This window comes from Rhinolophus sinicus, linkage group LG03 (genome assembly GCF_036562045.2).
Source record: "Rhinolophus sinicus isolate RSC01 linkage group LG03, ASM3656204v1, whole genome shotgun sequence".
Lineage (NCBI taxonomy): Eukaryota > Metazoa > Chordata > Mammalia > Chiroptera > Rhinolophidae > Rhinolophus > Rhinolophus sinicus.
Genome location: NC_133753.1, coordinates 165311222 through 165326424, shown reverse-complemented (window position 1 = coordinate 165326424; position 15203 = coordinate 165311222). Strand labels below are relative to the sequence as shown.

At 32.1% G+C, this 15203-nt stretch overlaps 1 protein-coding gene across 1 annotated transcript in view; it reads left to right on the top strand.

Annotated features, from left to right (window-relative positions):
- The window catches only part of MTREX (Mtr4 exosome RNA helicase), a 77183-nt gene that overhangs the window by 16352 nt on the left and 45628 nt on the right, over window positions 1–15203 (top strand). Inside the window, exons 6-14 of the mRNA XM_019743136.2 lie at window positions 2046–2220; window positions 3311–3401; window positions 4627–4751; window positions 5793–5891; window positions 6377–6479; window positions 7864–7995; window positions 9455–9534; window positions 10815–10925; window positions 13052–13153. Of these exons, the coding sequence (XP_019598695.1) occupies window positions 2046–2220; window positions 3311–3401; window positions 4627–4751; window positions 5793–5891; window positions 6377–6479; window positions 7864–7995; window positions 9455–9534; window positions 10815–10925; window positions 13052–13153 (1018 nt within the window). The remainder of the gene's footprint in view (window positions 1–2045; window positions 2221–3310; window positions 3402–4626; window positions 4752–5792; window positions 5892–6376; window positions 6480–7863; window positions 7996–9454; window positions 9535–10814; window positions 10926–13051; window positions 13154–15203) is intronic.

The following is a 15203-nucleotide window of genomic DNA, read 5'->3' as shown; positions in this document are numbered from 1 at the left end:
TGTTGATTACTTTTGCTTTGAGTTATATTTTTAGTGGTTACTCCAGGGCTTATAGAATGCACTTTTAACTATATCACAGCTACAGTTTCTGTTAAATACTGACACCTTGGTCTAATATTTTTTTGGTGCTGTTTTTGTCATACATATTTCAACGATGCTATAAATCTAGTGTATTATATAGAGTTAAAATTTTTGTCTTATAAACAGTCTTATGGTTTTAAAAATATTGATTGAATGAAAGAAATAAAAACACACATATAGTCTTACATTTACCCACATTTTTATGATTTCTGAAACTCTATTTTGTCCTCTGAATTTGAATTAAAGGATTTTAAAATATTTTTTGCAGGGTAGAGGTGTTAGCAATGAATTCCCTCTTTTTATTTACAAATTTCTTTATTTTGCTTTTTTTTATATAAGGATAGTGTCACTGAATATAAAATTCTTGGTTGACATTTTTGTTGTTTCAGCGTTGGATAGTCATGCTACTGATTGTTTCATTCTACTCCGTTGTTTCAATCAGAAGTCAGCCTTTATTACGTTATTCTCTTGTGTGTGTTTTTTTCTCTTGCTACTTTGAAGACTTTGTCATTCAGCAGTTAGACTGTTTCTAGGTGATTCTTTTTCAGTTTTTCCTACTTGGGTTCATTGTATTGTTGGAGTTGTGCATTAATGTTCTTTTAAACAAATTTAGGAAGTTTTTCATTGTTATTTTTTCAAATATTTTTTCTGCCTCATTCTCATTTTGGACCTTCCATTGGGACACTGGAGGTTGTCCCATAGATCTCTGAGTGTCTTTATTTTTTTCTGTTTCTTTCTCTCTTGGGAGTTGATCATTTCTGTTGTTCTGTGTTCGTATTTACTGATACTTTCTTCTGCAATCTCCAATATGCTCTTGAGCCCATCTAGTGATTTTTCATTTCAATTATTGTACTTTCATCTGTAGCGTTTTCATTTGGTTATGTTGTTACAGCTTCATTTTCTCTGACAGGATTTCTCTATTTGTTGAATCATTGTCATATTTCCTTTAATTCTTAGACTATGGTTTCATTACATTTTTGGGGCACGTTTTAGTTACTTTGAGATGTTTGCTAAGTCCAACATCTGGGCCCACTCAGAATCAGTTTCTCATGACTGCTTTTTTGCCTAAGTATGGATCACACTTTCCTGTTTCTTTTTGTATCTTTTTTGCTGAACAGTGGACATTTTAGATAGTATATTGTAGCATCTCTGTTTTCTTTTTTTTTTACAAATCATATTTGATTGGACAATTTTTTAATATTTTAATTGTTTATTTCACTATTGTGGGGGATAGTTAAGATGAAATGAATATTATTTTTATTTCTCCAAATAGGTCATAAGTCTGTTATGAGCAGGAACTTTAACAAGGAGGATCTAGCACAGTGCTAAGCTTAGTTCTGATTTCATGGTCTATATTTAAATACTTAAATTCAATTGAATTTTCCTTAAAACAAAACAAAACTATGTTGCATTCTATAAATAGCTATGGGAATAGCTTTTCCATAATTAGAATCCACCATAATCTCCAATCAAGGGTTGATATGGTAACTGTTACATGTGAGGAAAAAAATACATATGGATTAATTTATTTGTGAACCTCAAAAGAGAAAACTTAATTTTCCAGTGTTATCTTAATTTTTTATACTCTGTATATGTATAAACTGACAGGCAGTGGCTCTGAAGTTTTGGAGGCTCCTTTATAGGAGTGAAGGTATTTTGCTTACAAGAAATAGGGTAGCCATTAGTAATCCATTGGTATTAGTAATTAGTTACATTAACTCCAAGACACCAGAGTTAAAATTAAAGTTTTCTCGTTCATTTAGACCACTGTACTTCAGATTTATCATAATTATTACCATAATGATTTACTGATAGTAAATAGAATAAGACATTAAAGTTCTGCAGGGTCCATTTTACATAAGTAATTAGGGAAAATTCAGACATAATTCATATATTAATAGAATTTTTTGAGTCATATACTTAAAAGGTTTTGTAAATATTTTTGTTTGTTTTCACATTTTTAGGTATGCCATTGCATTGGCCTTAAGGGAAAAACAACGTGTAATATTTACCAGCCCAATTAAGGCTCTGAGTAACCAGAAATACCGTGAAATGTATGAAGAATTTCAAGATGTTGGTCTGATGACGGGAGATGTTACTATTAATCCTACAGCATCTTGTCTTGTTATGACCACAGAGGTAATTTATATGGTGCCATCCAATTTTCCCTTTTTAATTTAATTGAAGTATCCAATTAGAACATCTGTTGTTTTATCACTTGCTCTATATAGATAAAATATGTACTTTCTGAGTAGATTTACATGAAAAGGACAAAGTTCATCTCAAAAGGTTCTAATAATTACATAAATTTAGTTGTAAATTACCAATATTTCTGTTATTTGTCACATAACATAGATACAATTTTTTTCTTGACCAAGTAGTATTTTTAAAGGCTTCTTGTCAGTGACAGGAAAGACTTTGATGGTTTTGTATACATAGTTTCAAGGACTTGGATACATAGTTTCATACAAATAGTGCCTCTTGCTTCCTTGTGATTTTGTTTCTTCCGAGTCTGAGTGTTGATACAAATAGAAAAATAATTGACTTTTAAAAAGATGCCCAATTATGTTTAGCTTCTCCCATAATCGCAGTTAAGCTTTGCATATACTTGTTAACATCTTACAATACTTTATACATAAATTATATCCTTGCATTTTGTAAGGACACAGTGCAATAGAAAGCATAAATTAGCTTCTGGTATGCAGAGTCAGCCAGAAGCATTGCTCACTTTTCATTTTGGTGCCCAAAGTAAATATTTTCTATTCTCAAAACTTTCTGCCATCTATAGAAGTTTTTTTTTTTTTTTAACTCAAAAAACAGGATAATAGTTGCCAAAAAGTACCCATATTGTGATAGGAGGCAGAAAAAAAGTGGGTAAACAGTATGAGAGCTAGCATGTTGGGTAGAAGATAAATTTAAGTTGCTCTTACATCTTAGGAAGTGTAGAACTTGGGATAAATGCTGTACATATAAGAAAGTGGCTTCCTATTTGAGACATATGGAAATAGAAATGATAATTCTCCATGGATTGTATCTGATTACTAACTGTTGAGAAGTCATTTTGGTTTTAAGAGAAAAGGAATATTACACAATTTGTGAAATTTAGTTAAAATATGTGTAACCCCCATAAATTATTTTTCCATTAAAAAATAAATTCCAGAATTTCTTGTTAGAAAGAACAGCTTTTGTTATGTCAAAATTGTGCTTAATCTTCTATTTTTTTCTTTAGATTTTGAGAAGTATGCTGTACAGAGGTTCTGAAGTTATGCGAGAAGTTGCTTGGGTTGTATTTGATGAAATTCATTACATGAGAGATTCAGGTATATTCTGCTGTGTTGAGATGTGTGTGCCATGTAGTTTCCTTAAGGATGGCATTGGGAATTTTGAACAACATTTGTTAAAATTTGCTTTGATATTTAATGTGGCTAGAGTTCTAGTAAGCTAAATTGTGGACAACATAATGTAATATTTCCAGTAGGATCTCATTCAAGTACAGCTTCTTAAATACTATTTCTAGGTGAGAAGACGCAAATTCAGATAAAACAAATGGAATTAAAACTAGTTTGCTTTCAATAGAGAGCTCTGTAATATACCATGTTAAAGAATTTCCAAAACTTCTGGCCTACAAAATTAACTTCCTTGATTTTTATTATCTTAATCTTTAAGAAACCTAAGAAATGCATGTTTATGGTAAGAAAAATGAGGATTATGAAATAAAAATGATCAAAAAGAAAAATTATAAATATCCCTTTACTTGAACTGTTACACTACTATAATGGAAAAGTAAATATACTTGGAATTTTGGGTGGAAGTGGGAGGGTTGATTTTAACAAACATACTTAAATGTTTAATATGTACACACCTAAAATAAAACTTAGTTGTTATGTAAACTAAAGCACTGAGTTAACTTATATTTATAGTGAAAGTAATATAATTTAAGAAATCATGTACGCTTTAAACATTTCACCCTTTGCAAATTCATAAAATTAAGTTCTGATGAATTCTGTGTTGATTGATTTATTTTAGGGGGAAATTCTCAAACTGATTTTTTTGTGTTTTTTTCTGTTTATATAAAAACTGACTTAGGATTTTGTTGTTCATCACATCTTTCTTTCATCTCTAGAGTTTATGAGGGTAATTTGGGTGAAAGATGCCATATAGTATTGTAATGGTGTTTCTTTGAAATTTGTTGCTGTAATTTTCTACAAGCCCGTTAACTTATGTTTTTTAAAGATGGAGATACTATTTCCATTGCCATGGGACTCTTGTTCGGCTGTTTGAAAAGGATTCAGTCTGAAGCTGCTCTTTGCAGCTCATTATTGAGGCTATTATTTCAGAATACATTGTGTTTATAGTGGTTTAGTCTACTGACTTTCTACTGCATAAATTCATGCTACAAACTACAGTATTCAGTAAGGGTCTGTGGCTAAAATATCCTTATGTTAAGTGGTCTGCTTTTCTCATTAGTGAGCTTGAGAAAGGGTAATTTTAGACTACTTGTCAATAAAGTAACACTGAATTCCATGGTATATTTGTGTTTTTCAGAGCGTGGTGTGGTATGGGAAGAAACTATTATTTTGCTTCCTGATAATGTTCATTATGTCTTTCTTTCGGCTACTATTCCAAATGCCCGACAGTTTGCTGAATGGATTTGCCATTTACATAAACAGGTATTTTGTTTCTCTTTTTTGATATTTGAAATGTTATACGCTGGCTTTAGTACGTCCAATGCTTTATTCGTAATGCTGCCTAGAATGAAGAAGACATTTTTATGTGAAACTACTCAAATTAAGTAAGCTTATCAAAATGAACTGACTTAGCTTTTTACAAAGTGTGAATTTCTGAGTCCCATCTTAAATCCAGTATATCAAAATCTCTGGGAGTAAGGTCTTGGAAGCCCCAACTTTTAAAAGCTCGCAAGTTGACCCTGATGATCTGCCAGGTTTGGGAATTACTGCATTTAGTCATATGAACATGAATACAGAGAATTGCCTCTAAGACCTCAGTACCACGATAAAGCTGGGTGTCTCCTGAGCATGTGATGGATTTTTCTCGTGTGAACACCAATGTTTTAGTATTCCCCTTTTGCTTTTATAGTCCAACTTTAACTGCAGTATAGGACGTTATAATAAGCATTCATTCATGTGTATTCAGTTTATTCTTGGTTTTTCCTGCCCTTAGTTTTCTTCTGTAGCCGTATCCTCACAAACTTATTTTCATAAGCTCACTAATGGTGTTTTTGTGACACCCATGTTATTTCTGTAGAATAGAAACAGTGGATCTTCTGGAGGAGCTAGATCAGGCTGCTGCTTTATTAAGGTTTTGAAACGCCTCTGTGTGGCAGAAAAGTCCCATTTTACTTCAGGGAGCATTGTGTGTCACCATACTACTGCTCTGTATAAACAAGCATCTTCTTTAATTATGGCATCACAGGTCTAGGATATGGATCTAAGATCATTATTGAAGCTTAAACCATGTATTTGGCCCTGATTAGGAAATTGGTAAAACTGAACAGATAGTATAATTTGATAGACCTAGTATTTCAGCATTTTTCTCTTGCCTGGTTTTAAAGTGGTTTTTGTGAAAAAATTTTTTTTTGAAATGCCAAATTCAAAAGTTTATTTCCCCAAGGTCTTTAGGTAGGTTAAATGCACAGTATTATTGAAGAAATAAAATATTACATGTTTAATTATATTTCTTTCTTTTTACAGCCTTGTCATGTAATTTACACAGATTATCGGCCTACTCCATTGCAACACTACATTTTTCCAGCTGGGGGAGATGGTCTGCACCTTGTAGTTGATGAAAATGTAAGGGAGTAAATGTCATTTTTATATCTATAATGCCATACTTTTTTTGTTTATACCAGTTGTTTCTTAAACTAGAAAAGAATAGTACAGATCCACTTTTTTTCTTACATAGTTTATGGTCCAAAGTTGTTGATTTTGTGTGTTGTGTGTGTGTGTACGTTTTTATTTCAAAATTTTTTTTTAAGGCTTGCGTGTCTCTTGTGCCTGAATTAGATTTCTCTCCTTTCCTAATATTTTTAAATGCTTGGAGAATAGGGACTCTGGACATGTTTCAGATATCTTATGTTTTGCTTTTCCCAGTTTTAATACCTCTTTATCACCTTTTATTACCTGCTACCACACATCATTTTTGAACTACTTTAGTGACTTTTGTTATAATTATTAAATTACTTTTATTTGAGGAAGTTATGTTTTGAGGTATGAAACAATTTTGGATTATGATTAAATATTAGTGAAGTTACATAGCAAAATACCTGTGATTCCAGGGTGACTTCAGAGAAGATAATTTTAATACAGCAATGCAAGTTCTTCGAGATGCTGGTGATTTGGCAAAAGGAGATCAGAAAGGGCGGAAAGGAGGAACAAAAGGTAATTTGGAATTTCTTTTGAGAGAATTTCACATGTAAATTGTATTTTCAAATTATATTTTTTGTTTCTTTTTGTTTAACTTTTTCCCTCAGGAAGCCATATAAAGATCTAGATAATAATATGATAAAATTTAATGAATAAAGGCCGATTTTTTTTCCTATATGACATTTATTGAGATATAATTCACATACTATGCAATTCACCCATTAAAGTGTACAACTCAGTGGTTATTAGTATATTCACATAATTATGCAACCGTCATTCAGCCACAATCATTCACAATTCAGTGGGTTTCAATATATTCACAAAGTTATGCAACTACTGTCTAATTCTGGAACACTTTCATCAAATCAAAAAGAAACCCTGTACCCGTTAGCAGTCATTTGTCATTTTTCCCCAAATTCTTTTCCCTACCCCTCAGCTTTTTCTGGACATTCCATGTAAATGGAATCGTAATATGTGTGGTCTTTCGTAACTGGCTTCTTTCACATAGCATGTTTTCAAGGTTCATCCATGTTATAGCATGTGTCAATACTTCATTCCTTTTCATGTTCAAATAACATTTCATTGTATGCATATGCCATATTTTATTTATCCATTCATCAGTTGACAGGTATTTTAATTGTTTCTACTTTTTGATTGTTGTGATTAATGCTGCTATAAACATTTGTGTTTGTCACGTTTTTGTGTTTTCTTTTCTCATGATTATATACTTAGGAGTGGAATTGCTGAGTCATGGTAATTTTATGTTTAACCTTTTGATTAACAGCCAGATCATTTTTCAAAATGGCTGCATCATTTACATTCCCATCAGAAGGGTATGAGGTTTCTATTTTCTCTACGTCCTTGCCAATACTCTAGTCTATTTGATTATAGTCATCTTAGTGGTATGAAGTGATATCTCAACGTGTTTTTGATTCATATTTCTAATGTAGTTAATAATGTTGAGTATGTTTTCATGTGCTTATTGGCCATTTGTGTATCTTCTCTGGAGAAATATCTATTCAAATTCTTTACCCATTTAAAAATTACATTGTCTTTTTGTCGTTGAGTTGTAAGAATTCTTTATATATTTTGGATACTAGACCCTTACCAGATATGTGATTTGCAAATATTTTCTCCCATCCTGTGGATAAGGATTGTCTTTTCACGTTATTGTTGGTGTCTATTGAAGTACAAAAGTTTTTAATTTTGGTGAAATCTCATCTGTTGGTTTGTTGCTTGTGCTTTTGGTATTATATCCATGAATGATTTGCATAACCCAAAATCATGAAGATTTACTCCTATATGTTTTTAAATATTTTATAGTTTTAGAGTTTATGTTTATATCTGTGGTCCATCTTGAGTTAATTTTGGGATATGGTTTTATATACTCTTTTTGCAGGACCATCAAATGTGTTCAAAATTGTGAAGATGATTATGGAAAGAAATTTTCAACCTGTAATTATTTTCAGTTTTAGTAAAAAAGACTGTGAAGCCTATGCACTTCAAATGACCAAATTGGATTTCAACACAGGTACTATAAAATTTTGTATAGTTTTAATGTTATGGGAAAATGAATGTAAATGTATATCTGGTATGACATTATGTGTTATATATTGCTAGGATATGCAGTTCACCTTACAGTTGCAGTAGTAGGTACTCATTACATTTGTAAAAGCTTTAAGAGATCCTTGATTTATATTTCCTTTCTTCTGTCTTCTTTTACTGGAACGTATAAGTACATTGCTCTGTGTAAAATCCAAAGAACCCTACTGAGAAACATTAAGTCATACCTTTTTATACTTCATTGCCATAAGCTCCTTAGTTATTGGGGTTCTCTATCAGACTGCTTAAGGGTAGTTCTCTTTGTTAGACTTCCTCCTGTATAGAAAGTACTGTGCTTCATTCTTCTAGAAATCCAAACCAAGAAGATCTGCCCTTTACCTAACCTAAATTTTAAATAAAGTAAAAACTTTTAGCAAATTAATAAATTACTCTCATATATTAACTATAAATGGAAGTCACACAGCTAGATAGTAGCACAGTCTAGACAAGAATTGTGGCATGCTGAATACCAACGCAACTGTTATTTAGTTTAGCCTTTTATATATATATAATCCTGTACAGTGAGAAGTAAATATCTTCAGCTATCCAAAATCAAATTTCAGTGGCATTGTTTTCTTTATCAAGATACAGAACTAAACCCATCTATTTTAAAGCTAATTTTTACTAATCCATGAGTAGAAGTAACCAATGACAGATAACCTTTTAAAGCCAATAATGAAGCAGATCCTCAAATAACATTTTGTTCAACTTCATTTTGTTATAACATGGATAAAATGCCATAGGGACTTAACTCTTGTTTGCATCATAGCCTGTGGTAATATTGGTTTCATTATATATTGTTTCAGTTAAAGTTGCAGAACCTATCGACTGTCTTAAGTGAGAACTTACTGTATTTTGTGTTTTGATTGAGTGACTTGCTCTGCTTAGACTTGTTTTCTTATAGCTACCAGAGTTGTATCTTAATGTTGCAGGGTTATGTATTGATTACTTCAACAAATATTTATTGACTACCTATTATTTAATAGACACTGTACAAGAAGGCAGTGTAATGGGTAAAGCATAGGCTTTGGAATTGGTTGCTCTGACAGTAGCAGTGCCCATTATTTGCTCTAAGCCTTACTTTCCTTAATAGTAGATAGTAATAATCTCTCTGGCCTGTAATTGTTGGACTTAAATATTGCGTATAGAGCCCTTAGTGTATTGTCAATATTTTTATAAGATAGTACTTTTCATGGAATAAGTCTACTAGGTAAATTTTGAGAGGTAATGAGTTTTATTAAATAATTACAGTCATTTTAATCTACTTTCCCTTCTGACTATTGTAAATACTCTTTTTATATTATAGGCTCTTATTTTTTGCAGTGTTTGTAGTTTGGTATCATTGACTCATTTAGGTATTTATGTACCTTTTGGATTTTCTCTTTTAGATGAAGAAAAGAAGATGGTTGAAGAAGTATTCAGTAATGCAATCGACTGCTTGTCGGATGAAGATAAAAAGCTCCCTCAGGTTTGTGTTTATTGTCACTGAGTAAGGTATTGATATTAATAGATAGCATTTATTCACTTTATATTTCTTGGTTTTGTTACTATATTGCATTGTTTGCACACTGCTATAAATATATTGCTTTGGGCACTGAAATGATATCTTGATTTATATTTTAAACTTCTGAAAAGGTCACAAGAGGAAAGATTTGCTACCTGAGGGAACTCTTCTCTGAAAGTTATCATGGTCTGGAAATTACTGCTTCTGTTCCTAATATTATAAATCATTAATGCTAGTTATAAGTCATTAAATCCTTAAGGTTTCCAAACAAAACAGTAGCACACACCTAATAAAAGTCATGTGTTTAGTGAGGAATTTAATGTCAACTTTGCTTTAAGCTAGTGGTCTTTTCCTTTGTGTATTAGATTGCCTGTGGAGTTCTGAGGTATGTTGATGCCTGGGTCACTCCCAGAGATTTCTGACTTATTTGGTCTGGTGTTGTGTCCTGGTGGTTAGAGTCCTTCAGAAGCTCCACAGGGAATTCTAATGTGCGTCCAAATCTGAGAACTGTTGCTTTAGTCTAACCTAATATATGAAAGTTTTGTTTTGTGAAAAGTTCGGAGGTCATAGTCTGCTTACAGATGATTGATTTATAAGGAGTTTGTGCTAAGACTGCAATAATATGTTTCTTGGTATTTAAAATAGTATTTAATTCACAAAATTTTTTTGTGATTTTTCTTCCCAGCTGAATTGTTAGTATCTAAGGGGTGAGCCATGTCTTTATATGTCTTTGTTATCCTGGCACACTCCTAATAGTAGATATTTAATGGCATTTGTTATAGTGTTAATGAGAATGAACTCTTCAGCAATTCATTGTTTTTTAGATGAAGTACATATTTATGTTAAATATGCTTTATAGTTATTTCTTTCTTTTTGGTTTGAGTTGGCCAATGTAAGTTTATTTTCTGCAGATACAAACTTTGCCCTCATAACTTGTCATTTTTTGGAGGAGATGAAATGATACTGGAAAATTTGAATGAGGCAGTAAAACATTTATAAAGCTTATTTAAAACAAACCTTTCGTACTTTTTCATAAAAGAAGCTAGGACAGAAATACATTGTGTTTTGAGTTTAATCTGTGGGAACATGGGTTTGGTTTTTGCTTTTATGCTGAAAAGATTATATAACATTTCTTTAAACAGCTTTCTTTCTTGATTACCCATTTTTCTTAATTTGGTTAGTTTAACATTTTTCATTTCCCTTTTCCACACATCATTGTAAAATAAACGGTATTCCAATGGCAGGTTGAACATGTACTTCCTCTTTTGAAGCGGGGGATTGGTATTCACCATGGTGGTTTACTTCCTATTTTGAAAGAAACTATAGAAATTCTCTTTTCTGAAGGATTGATAAAGGTATGATTTTCTTTTATTTATTATGCCCTAGCATTGCGTTGTGTGAGCAGTTTGAAAATTATTGATAAAACTATTTATTATCAGCTTTATATTGTTTTTGTTTTATTTTTTTAAAACTAGGTAGTATGGAATAGCTGAGGTAATGAACTTGATTTTTATATGTAGTGTTACACAGGTTTCCCCCATCATCCGAAAGTAGAGGGTTCCTATGAAGCCACTCGTAAGTGAAATGGCATAAATCAAAGAAACAATTACCATTAATCTGTATGGAAAAAATTTTGAGTGTTCCCAAGCCCAATATTCAACACACGCACAATGTCTTCATTTTGTTCACTGCCATCAAAACACTTAACTACATCTAATTTTATGCTAAGCATGACACCCTTAATGACTCTCAGGCTTTTCTGATTCATTAGGATATATCTTGCTAACGGATGCATGAAATGCACCAAGATAAAACACAGGTGCTCACAGACATAGTTCAAAGCTCTGGTGCTTGATGCTGAGTATAGTTCCTAAGGATGGAGCTTGGCTGCCACAATATCTGCACAGGGTGCATGCAGCCTTGAAAATGGCTTGCTGCAAAACAAACGCTGAGTGCTCTATTTGCTTTAGCTTTTTTTCATGAAAGCCCAAATCCTCTTTGGATTTCTTTCATTTAGCGAAAACAGGTGCTAGTGTGGGTCTTTTGTAAAAGCAAGTGGTGTAATACAAACTTTTGAAAACTGGGGTGGGAGGGTAGTAGAAGTGGGGGGGTGATGGGAGGAGGAACGTGTACTTCTTAAATTTTGGGCTACAGGTAAAAAAAATTGTTTCCTTTATTATCCTTAAAGTAAAGAATGGTAACAATGTTGGATATAGTGTGGAATTTTGTAAAAGGTGCTATTTTTTAATGAGACCTGGAGTTGATTCTGTAAGTGGACTCATTTCTATGTACAAATTAAAGGGATTAGTTTAGTGAGCCAAGGAGAATTGCTGGTAGACTTACAAGAGAGCTTCTGAGGATGTTCTAATTTAAAGCAGAGACAGTCTAATTTGAAAAATTATGTTGATGTCTGTACCCAGAAATGGGATATTGAAAATGGGTTTTAGTTTTAAAACGTCATAAGCCTATATATGACTCATAAGTTGTTTTATGCTTAAAAATCAGATTAGCGTGTTAAAAAACAGATTAGAGATTTTTCATGAGAAGCTCAGTACTAAGTAGAATATTTAAAATAAATTCATTCGCTCTAAAGCATATAAGTAACGTATTTTAGATAAAGAATTGGTCACTATTTATACTTGGGTCCTGGTAAGGCCCTGTTGATGTTCTCTTCTGGATTGTGTATTTTCTTAAAGCCCATTTCAAAGAATCTTTTCTTAAAAATATAAGTGATACTCGTTGGTTGTAAAATCAAATAGACCAATTCTACATAAAGTAAAAAAAAGAAAGGCCATCATTCCCCTCATGTCCCAGAAATTTCCATTAGCATACATACAAATAATACATGCTTTATTTTTTTTAAATGTGATTATACTACCTATTACCCATTTTTATCACATGCATAGCTCTTCATTCTTTCTAGCAGATGAATAGCATTCTGTTGAGTTGACGATATATTTTTACCTTTCCTCCTGATGAAAATTTAGATTATTTAATAGAACGTCAGTGACTTTGCTTGTACAAGAGCTTTGTGTGCTTAAACCACACATAGTTTTTGGGGGATGGTGAAGTTTTTGTTGGTGAAGTCTTAGAAGTGAATTTAAAGAGCCCCTCAGAGATCTTAAAGGTGTTTCCAGTGCTGCGTCATAAGTGAAGAAGCCAGGAAATGTGACTGTTTAGAAAAATATCCTAGAGCCTAATGATTTATCCATTAGACAGTAGTATTCTCTCCAAATTACCACCACTGGAATTTAAGAAAGACTATTTTACCTGAACTAAAGTTTTCCGGCATGCAAGGGACATTAAGTATTATTTAATAACTTTATATATAAAATACTGAAACATATTGGGGAATAGCATATTGTCTTATTTTTGTACAGTCTTGTTAACTAATTTTGCAAATTAATGATTTGTTTGTTTATACAAAACTAGTTTTTAGCTTAGAATACATGTTTAATTGTATAATTATTTATTTATTTAGGCCTTATTTGCCACAGAGACTTTTGCTATGGGAATTAACATGCCAGCTAGAACAGTGTTATTTACAAATGCCCGAAAATTTGATGGGAAAGATTTCCGATGGGTAAGTAAAATAATTCAGATATTGAAATAACTTTTATCTTTAATTGTTTTTCCTAAGGTGATTTTCGCTCATGTAATTGAGATTTTCAATTCTAAATACTCAAGAACTTGTGCCTGACCTAATAATACAAGTTCATCAAGGTTAAAATTTCAGATCCTTTAAAAAACAAAACAAAAAAGAAACTTCCTTTAGGTGAAGAGTTTGGTGATAAGGGAAGGATAAGTGTGCAAATGATTCATGAATGCTTTAAAGCATTTTAAATATCTATAGAAGTTTCATTTCTTAAAGTTGACGGCATTTAAAGCATCTCTACAAGTATACTGGCTACAGTTGCAGCTCACTGTTTTACCCTTCAGGTTTAAAATAGAGGTTTTAACGGGTTTGCACATACGTCTTTTGTAAGGCAGAAGGAAAGAGAGAAAGTTGGGATTATGGGTGAAACAGTGAATTGAGGTAAAAAGTAAATTCTTAATTCAGAGGCAAGTAGCCCATTACCAAATTTAAACTATGGACATAGAACTACTGTAGGTACTGATAATGCTAAAGTTAAAATAAAACCAATTCCCACTCTAAAGAAACTTAGCAGATGAAAGTTGATAGACATACAGTAAAAGGTTATATTATGGATTTTAAGAAGGATAAAGTACAGGAAGGTTAAGCATAAGAAGTTCCTTATATAGGCGTATAAAGGGCTAGGAAAGGCTTCTTAGAGAAGGCAATCCTTAAACTGAGCAATAGTAGCAGATTTACTAGGCAGGCATTGGAGCATCACAGGAGTGAAAAGCAGGTGGAGGAAAAGAGATTACTAGGTTGAGTATCCAGTGCAAGCCAAAGACACATCATCTGGCATTTGAAAAAAATTCTAAATAGCCAACTATTCTTCTACTTAACTTTTTATCCTTGAAAATGGTGATTCTTTTCTGCTTAAAGAAGTTTCTGGCAGTAGTTATCAATCATCAAAAGACTGAAAAGTGCTTGTGGTAGAATTGTAAAGGCAAAGGTTTTTTTTTTATTTTAAAATGTGTTGGATGTTACACAAAAGAGAAATGGAAGTATAGTGAGGTCATACCATTTCTCTAAAAATTTTTACATAGCCTTCAAAATTTTTCTATAACGTATAACTTTTAAATTGAACTTTTAAACATTTAATTCACGTAGAAAACGATTTTTAATTGTGAAGCAGATAAAAGTCTTTCATGTTTTTTAAATCAGTATAAATTTTTAAATTCTTCATTATCAGTTTAAAATTATTTAATTCTCTGAATAAAATTGATATCATAAGTAAATAAGTTTTTCATGATTTTACACACTCTTGGCATCCCATGGGCCCTAAGGTAAGGATAGAGTATAGTGGATAATTGAATTTAAGAAAGCAACCTGTTTCTTGATGATTTAAGATCATAATTATGAAATCTAAAAATTGTAATGTTTCATAATGACATTGAGCCCTGTTGAGAGTTTATCAGATTGCCTTTTTGAAGTTTTCTGATTTTTTTTTAGGTTTTTCTCTGTGTGTGTGTGTGTGTGTGTGTGTGTGTGTGCGCGCGCGCGCGCATGCCTTCCATGCTCCCAGGATGTTGGATCTGTTTTTGGTACTATTAGTAATAATACCTTTTTGTAGCATACTGGTTCCTAATGCTTCTTGAGTCAAATATTTTTTGAGAATCTGGAAACAGAATCCTTTCCACAGGAGAACAATATACATGCACTTACAAATAAAACTTTGCCCAGTGTTCAGGTGGTTTATTTGTCACCTTGAAAACCTATATATGGGAGTCTTACCAACCTTTCTTCACTAGGTTGTTCTTAGTGATGAATGGAGTCTACCAAACTCCAAGGAAATAGGAGAGAATTGCACTTAAAAAGAAAAAAATGTTCATTTTATATAAATTTCATTTTGTAAAATAAGAAAATTTATTATGATCAGATCAGAATTAGGATATACTAGATTTCAGTCTTTGTTCTCTTAGACTTTGCCATTTTCCAGAATATCTAGCTTAAAGATATTTTGTATGCTAGCGAATTAGCTAATATTTCCCTGGAGCTATGA